At 56.5% G+C, this 7,888-nt stretch overlaps 1 protein-coding gene across 4 annotated transcripts in view; it reads left to right on the top strand.

The window, feature by feature from the left end:
- EVL (Enah/Vasp-like) overlaps nucleotides 1-7,857 on the top strand; it is a 126,443-nt gene extending 118,586 nt beyond the window's left edge. For 3 of the 4 annotated variants that reach the window (XM_046647215.1, XM_046647216.1, XM_046647213.1), the window contains exons 10-14: nucleotides 1,378-1,444; nucleotides 1,540-1,602; nucleotides 5,129-5,195; nucleotides 5,637-5,694; nucleotides 7,645-7,857. In XM_046647215.1, the coding sequence (XP_046503171.1) occupies nucleotides 1,378-1,444; nucleotides 1,540-1,602; nucleotides 5,129-5,195; nucleotides 5,637-5,694; nucleotides 7,645-7,682 (293 nt within the window). In that variant the 3' untranslated portion in view covers nucleotides 7,683-7,857. The remainder of the gene's footprint in view (nucleotides 1-1,377; nucleotides 1,445-1,539; nucleotides 1,603-5,128; nucleotides 5,196-5,636; nucleotides 5,695-7,644) is intronic. The other variant, XM_046647212.1, reaches the window with a different exon arrangement.
- The last annotated feature ends 31 nt before the right edge of the window (nucleotides 7,858-7,888 follow it).

Here is a 7,888-nt window from a genome sequence, read left to right on the forward strand (position 1 = left end):
TTGGGGCCAGGGTTTTGAAGAGGAGTGTTCAAATGTTGTATTCACATCTCCCTGCCCCATGCCAACTATGAGTGCTGTTACAGTGACCACCAGTGAGTCTTGCTCCACCAGAAACAGTCCCAAATCCCCAATCTGAGCTCTAGGACATGGAGATGTGATTAGAAAAGTGCCTTGAGGCTGCACAGTGGGAAGAAGATGCTTGTGTTGGTTGCTCAGTCATTCACAAACATTTGCTCAGCATCTGCTCTGAGCCAGGCCTGTGCTTTTAAGCACCGTGGGGAGAGGCAGAAAGGAACCCGGCTGCCCCCCCACGGGAGGGAGGCTCTCACCAGCTGTTGGCTGTCTCGCTGGGACAGGGCTCCGCACCTGCACAGGCTTCGCGTCCGAAGGCTCTGGTGGCCTGCTTGTGCTCCGTGTCCTCAGACGGCGCTGTCGTGGATTCCTGACTGCATGCAGACCTCACCTCTCAGCGGCTGGGTTAGGTGTCTCCCGGTTTAGGAGTTGCAGCTCATTGTGGTTAAGTGGTTTGCTCAAGGCCACATGCCTGGAGCTTGGATGCTCTCTTGGAGCTCTCTTGCCTGCAGACCCAGCATGTGTCCCCTAGGGTGGCTTTGAAGAGACCTGCCTCAGATGTGCGTTCAGCCTGCCAAGTCTCAGTGCTCAGTTTGGGGCAGTCAGCTTCCCTGCTGCTCTCTGCTCATTTGCAAACTCATTGAATTCAGTTAAGTTCAACAAATCTCTTGAAATAAAATGAAATATAATTTAATGCCACTTAAGTTAAAAAAGAAAAAGAAAAGACAGACCATCTTTCAAGCCCGGGATGGGAAAGAGCCAGCTGCTGTGTGTGTGGGGAAGACCAAGGAGTCAGCGGACAGTGGGTGCTCCTGGGCCCAGGGGCCTGGCCCCAAAAGCAGTGTGCATCTGAGACTGCCTGAGAGTGTCCAGGGTGAGGGGTTTCCTCTGTCTTGCTCAGCCCATTGCTGGGGTCACAGGTTGATTCTAGAAGTTGTAGTGAAGAGGTTCTCTCACCAGTTGGTTCACATTCCAAGGACAGACCCAACCATGGTGAGAGGACTGGAAACCAGGCCACAAGTCAAGGTCAACCGGGTCCAGGGAAAGGGAGCTTGTGTCCTGAGTGGGGGAACACAGGGTGACAGCAGTGCCATCTACAACCCTGCAAGGGCTGCCTGGGCCAAAGGGGTGCTGAGAGTGAGGAGCCAGGTTTCAGCCCCGCTCAAACCAGACCTTCCTGATGGGGGAGCTCTGCACCCTCAGTGTCGGGGGGGGGGTGTCTTGCTAGGGGTGTTGAGGGCATAGGGGTGGCCACTGAGAGTCCTCTCAGCTCTGAGGCTCTTCATCCATAAAATGAATTGACAGAGGCTGGCCGGAAGCCCTGGGAGCGGAGCAACTCAGTGGAGAAACCCGTGTCCTCGTTACTGACCAGGTGAGCTGCCCTGAGAAGGCCCGAGCTGCGAGTCCAGGGGGGCCAAGGCGGGTAACAGTGCCAATTCACGTGTCTGTTTCATTCCATTGCCGTAGAACCCCGTCTGTGGCAAAGAGCCCTGAAGCTAAGAGCCCCCTTCAGTCGCAGCCTCACTCTAGGTACCGAACAACCCGTCTCTGGGCCTCCTTTGTCCCCTGCTCGTGACTAACACCCCCGGACCCTGTCCCATGTCCTGTCACCTAACAGTTTGCTCTGGGGAAGGGTGTCTGTTCTCCTTTCAGCTCCGGCGGAAGGTCGGGCTGGAGGCCTTCAGGGACGCTGCAGGCCTGCTCCTTCCTCTCCTCTCAGAGGGAGAGCCTGAGGCCTGGGGAGGGAGTGCCCCATCCAAAGAGACAGTGAAGTGGGGCTGAGACAGAGTCCAGCTCTGGACTCGCTCATGGTGTCACTGGGCAAGCCAGGGGACCTCTCCAGGCCTCCACCCCCACCCCATAAAGAGGTCACTTAACCCCTGCCTCATAGGGCAATCATGGGGACAGCTGTTTGGACAACAGCTGGACACAGGAAGTGCTCACTAGCCATAGCTACACCCGACGGCTCAACTGCTCCTGGGTCTGGCCCGGCACCCTGCCTCATCTCCTTCCTTGGCACATAGCACACACAGCCAGTTTTCCCCAGAGATACACTGACCATATTTCCCAAACCAAAAGCTGGTGTGATAACAGGATAGGATCTTTGAAACTGAGGTTGCCCGAAAAGTCAGAGACAAACAGCCACACAGTAAGCAGAGGCCAAGTGTGGCCTGAATTTGCAGGTCTCCAGAAATGGACTAAGCAATGTCTCTATTGCCCACAAATGGAAGGGAGACAGCTCTTACCACAGAGCAGGTGGCATTCGAGTCTGATCTTGCAAAGAGAAGCAGGGTGACGAGCAGAGAGAGCTCTGGCCTGGCCCTGGCAGGAATGGTGATGACAGACACGGGTGAACAGGGATGAGGAGGTCTCGGCGGTCAGCCAGGATTTGTCGAGGGCCTGTGTTCAGCCAGGCTCTGAGCTGGGCCCTGCTGGGCCCTGCCTGCAAGGAGTTCATTTTTCTATTGGAAAGGCCCATCATTAGACACTGGGTTCTGAGAGGTGCTCTGGAGAAGACATAGCAGGGTGACAGTGCCAGGGACAGAGTGACAGTGCCAGGGACAGAGGTGCTTCAGCACGTGGGCTGGGGCAGGCCTCTCTCAGAGGTGGTGTTTGAGTTGACCTGGATGGATTGTGGGGACAGCCTTCCAAGCTGAAGGGACATAAGTGCTGAGGCCCTGAGCAGGTGACCAACCTGGCAAGTTCCAAGAAGAGAAAGCAAGGCCGTCCCCCTGGCCAAGTTCTGAGTGGCCAAGTGCCCTCACAGAGCAAGGATATTGTCAAGGGCATTCCCACTCAGAATGGGGCTCTCCAACTCTGAGACAATCTGTTCTCTGGTTTCACAGATGGCTTCCAAGGGGACGTGTCACAAGGGGCCCTCAGGCTGTGGTGCTGCAGAGCTCACAGAGCGTGTTGGGCTTGTCATCGGGGGGCCGTCAGGTGTGCAGAGGGGCAGAACTGAGGCCATAGGGGTGAAGTGGTTTGCCCAGGTGACCCAGAAAACTGTCACTGGTACAAGAACTCGAGCCTGCAGGACAGGTGTGATGAGCCCAGGGACCTTGGGCTGGACCTTTTTCCCCATTGGGACCCAAAATTACTTACAAACTCATTCAGCACCACGTTTTCACCTCTTGAGTTCACCCAGGAGGGGTGTGGGAGCACTTTATTTTTCTTTATTTTTTTAATCCCGGTTTGTACACTGAACAACTAACATTTCATTTATGTAGCATTCACTGGGGTGTTTTTCCAGATTTATCGAGATTAATTGACATCTGTTGTGTAAGTTTAAGATGTACAACATGGTGATTTGATATATGTATATATTGTAAAATGATTACCACCGTAGTGTTACTTAACACTAGTCATCACATAGTTTCCTTTTTGTGTGTGGTAAGAACTTTCAAGATCTGCTCTCTCAGCTACATTCAAGTCCGTAGTACAGCACGGTTAACTCTAGTCACCGTGCTGTACAGTGCACCCCCGAACTCATTCATCTCAAGCCTGGAGGTGTCCGCCCATTGACCACCTTCACCCATTTCCCCACCCCCTGCCACAGCCACTGGCAGCCACCAGTCTACTGTTTCTAGGCATTCAGCTTCTTCAGATTCCACGTGTAAGTGAGATCACGCAGTGTTTGTCTTTCTCTGTCTGGCTTATTTCATTTAGTATAATGCCTTCAAGTTCTACCCATGTTGTCAGAAGCAGCAGGATTTCCTGCTTCCTCATGGCTGAATACTATTCCATTGTGTGTCTGCACCACGTCTTCTCCATCCATTCATCCGTCTGTGCCTGCTCAGGCTGTTTCCCCACCTTGGCTGTTGTGACAGTGCTGCAGTGAACATGACGGGGCAGGTGTCTCTTCAGGGTAGTGATTTCATCTCCTTCACATGTACACTTGGAAGCAGGGTTGCTGGCTCCTATGAGAGTGGTGTTTTAATTTTTTGAGGACCCTCCACACTGTTCTCCACTGTGGGAGTGGTGTTTTAATTTTTTGAGGACTCTCCATGCTGTTCTCCACACTTGCTGCATCAGCATGTTAGTGTTCATGCTTGTCCTCCTCAGCTGCAGACGGTCCTTGATTTCACCACATGGTCCTAACCTGTACCCCAGATTAGGTGATGCCCTGTGGCTGGGCTGGCCCTGCCAGATTAAGTGTGTGTCCACCAACCATCACTTCGACAGTCCCTCTCACTGGCTTGGTTCACATTACTTCCCTGAACCTGCAGGCTCCAGCCGTTCTCTCCACATGGGCAGAGAAATTGATCCAGAAAGCATGCCCTTTGGCACCGTCGGCCTGTGTTGAAGGCCAGGTGGTTAGACGAGCATTTGCCAAGATTTTCCAGGGTCGATTCATGTGCAAGAGACATGAAATTTCAAACAAGCTAACCTCAGTTCAGAAAATTTCAAAGAAGTACAATCCATGAGACTGATACCTTGCCCCAAAAGAGCAAAACCACAGCAAGGACGTTTCCTGAAGACGCGGTGACGCACGAGAGCCACTTCCCAGCACCTGGGGCCCTGGTTGTGTGGGAAGTGGGTCCTTGAGGAGGAGGAGTTACTGGACGGTTGTGTGGTGCACATTGTATGTAAGGCTATCATTCCTAGTTTTCCCCCAGCCTCAGTTTAGCCAGGAACGGAGACCCCCACACGGAGGAGTAGCATATTGACGTTGTTTTCTTTCCAGGGGAGGCAGCATGTGCCATGTAACGCTGTCTGCTCACATTGCCACATCTGTGTGAGAGCTCTCAAATCAGAAGACAGCTCCCCTGGTGGAGCCCAAGTCCTGACTCTTGGGTTGGGAAATATGGTCACAGTATCCATGAGAGAGACCCTCTTGAGGTGGAGACAGGGCATTAGAGTCCTTTTCAAGTAGCTAAAGAGTAGCCAGAGGTCAAAGCAGGAAGCATTTGAAGGACGGAGGGAAGAGGGCAGTGCCCGGCCCCCAAGCAGGGAGGCCCTGTGCACCCCACTTGCCTATCCACGCTCGGCCCTCCAGCGAGGCTGGCGCCTGCAGGCCCCGCCACCCGCTTTACCGCGCCCTGCCATCTGTCCCCAGGATGAAGCCAGCGGGGAGTGTGAACGACGTGGCCCTGGATGCCTTAGATTTAGACCGGATGAAACAGGTGAGTCTGTCCTTTTCTGAGAGGCTGTGGAGCAGCACGAGGCTGGGCACCATCTCAGGTCCGCGTGGGCAGGCAGGCCCAGCGAGCCCACATAGCTGCCACAGTTAGGGAGCCAGCAGTGGAGGAGGGGGTGCCCACGTGCAGCATTCGTCCCCAGCCCCCGCCATCTCCAGAACGAAGTCTCTGCCCTTCTGGGCACTCCCAGCCTCTTGTGGGACTGTCTCCTCCAGGGCGTCCCTTAGTTTCTCCAGAGTGTGCCTGAGGTGTGGGCGTCAGCAGAACCTGCCAGCGTGTCCCGCCCCCAGTTCACACTCCATCCTTCCCCAGCTTAGGACATGGTGGGGGTGAGGGCTGAGGTTCTGGAGGGAGGCCCAGGGTGCCCCTGCCCCTTCAGATACACTGCCCCCAGCAAGGCCAGCTTCCCGTCTCTGCTGCCAACAGGAGATCCTCGAGGAGGTGGTCCGAGAGCTCCACAAAGTCAAGGAGGAGATCATCGACGGTGAGTGGAGGGCCCACCCAGGGGTCCTTGAGATCGCGCAGAGCTGCTGTTGTCCGGGGCTGCCAAGCGCTGGAGCCAGGATGGCCCGGCAGGCCTGCGGCTGTCCTTGGGTGGCGTCCTTCTCCCTCCGGACAGCCCACATCACCCTCTTCATTGTCTAGCTGAGCAGCTGGGGCTCAGACAAGTTAAGTGACTTGCCTGAGTATACGCACGTCCCTGGTGGCACGACACCTAAATCTTCCCTCCCAGGGGCGCTTCCCGGGGAGGACCCTTGGGGAGCGCACAGAAGGGAGAACAGCCCTGTGCGCTCCAGAGCCAAGAGCAGTCGCCACAGCTTGAGTGACCTGTGTTTCCTTCAGTATCTGGACTTAGAGCGCCTCTTTGATTCTGCCACCTCCAGTCACTGGCTTTGGGGTTATGCGGGTGATTCCTGCCTTCCCAGAGGTTTAGGGAGACCAAGAAGCCACAGAACGACCTTTGGGCCTGACCTAGTCCACAGCCTGCTTGGCCCTGGGCTGGGGGAGCAGCCTCTGGCTCCAGCGGGCGGGGCCTCGTCACAGTGAATCACATCCGTCCTTCCTGTTCCCACCAGAGCCTTTGATGCGCTGGCTCAGATCTGGAGCCAGAGGAAAAGGAAAGGTTTGGCCAGGTCTGTGCACTGAGGCACAGCCTGGGCCACCCGTCTCCTCCCCAAGCAGAGGCAAGGGATGAGGTCACACCTGGGGCAGGCCTGGCCCCCGGGGCATCAGAGGGGACCTGGGCAGGAGAGGTTTCCATGAACTCACAGGGGTGGGCGCTGGTAGCAGAGGGCTGCCAGGACTCTGGAGAGGGGATGCCAGGGTGGGAGCCTGCCTGAGGGCCCCACAGACCTGGATCCCCCTGCCCAGAGGTGGCTGACCAGGCCACACCCTCTCCTTGTCCCAGCAGAGAGCACTCGGTTCCTGTTTGTCCAGTTTCCCTGCAGGTCTGGGCTGGGCAGATAAGGAGTTAATGAATGAAGAGGATGAGATAGAGCTGGAGCCAAAAGGGAGTCCCAGAGGCCAACTATGAACTCTGCTTAGTGCTGGTGCCCCCATTTGGGGGGCTGCCTATGCCCCCAGGGCTAGACTGGTGTGGGGCCAGTGGCAAGGCTGCCTAGCCAGCCTGTCTGCAGAGGGAACAGGGGGATGGAGGCAGTGGGGGTGATGGGACACCCTTCTCTGGGCTTCAACGTCCCCATCTGCCGAAGGTGCAGCCACAGGTGGAAGCTGCCTAGCGGGTGGGCAGCAGAGTAGGCTGGGGCGGAGGAGGGCAAGCAGGGGCCCAAGAAACTTCCCCTTGTTACTTGAGCCCTCAGCTCTTTCTCCTGGGTTTTGGCTCCAGGCCCAGTGGGGTTTATCTGGGGAAAAGACCAAATCTGGGGGAGAACCCTAAGGGGTGGGGCAGGAAGAAGCTGGAGAGAAGAGCAAGAGAAGCCCCTGCCCCTCCCTGGAGGGGAAAGAGCTCAGGCCAGGGGAGTGGGGGGGCAGGAGCCGTCCAGCCTGCTCAAAGCCAGGGGCCTCCTGCTGCTGCCGGCAGGGGAGCGGCTCCCAGGTCCTCCAGGCAGAACCAGGATGCCCCTGTCCAGACCTTTCCAGGGCTCCTGATGCCCGCCAGCCCCTCACCACCTCTGAGGCTGTGGGCGGGTCACACTCCCCTAACCTCAGCTCATTCTCTAAGGATGGGGGAGGGGGGAGGCAGGACCACCCTCAAGGGACTCTGCTGGCTCAAGAAATGGTAGATTAGAGACCCACAGGGGCTTTGCTGTCACCCCAAAGACTGGGGTGGGAGCCTGGGCAGGGCTCTCAGGAGATGGAGCAGAGCAAACACCAGAAAGGACCTCACCAGAAGTGTGGGGGCAGGGCCCTGCGGAGGAGCATGTGGGCTTGTCCCTGCTGCGCCTGAGCCTCCCTCTCCTGTCCTGTCCCTCAGCCATCAGGCAGGAGCTGAGTGGGATCAGCACCTCGTAGTGCGCCCGGCCCCTGCCGCCACCGCCCGAGACGCCAGTCTACCCCGCGGCGGGGGACAGTGAGGAGCCCAGCCGGCCCAGGCCTCCAGCACACATGAGCACGCACTGAAGCTAGGATGTGCTTCATTTAAAAGTCTTAACCTGTGATAAAATATTAAAATGAGGAAAAAAGTTCAGTTCCTGGATTTTTTTAAATTCTACCTGACA

The sequence above is a fragment of the Equus quagga genome, chromosome 20 (genome assembly GCF_021613505.1).
Source record: "Equus quagga isolate Etosha38 chromosome 20, UCLA_HA_Equagga_1.0, whole genome shotgun sequence".
Lineage (NCBI taxonomy): Eukaryota > Metazoa > Chordata > Mammalia > Perissodactyla > Equidae > Equus > Equus quagga.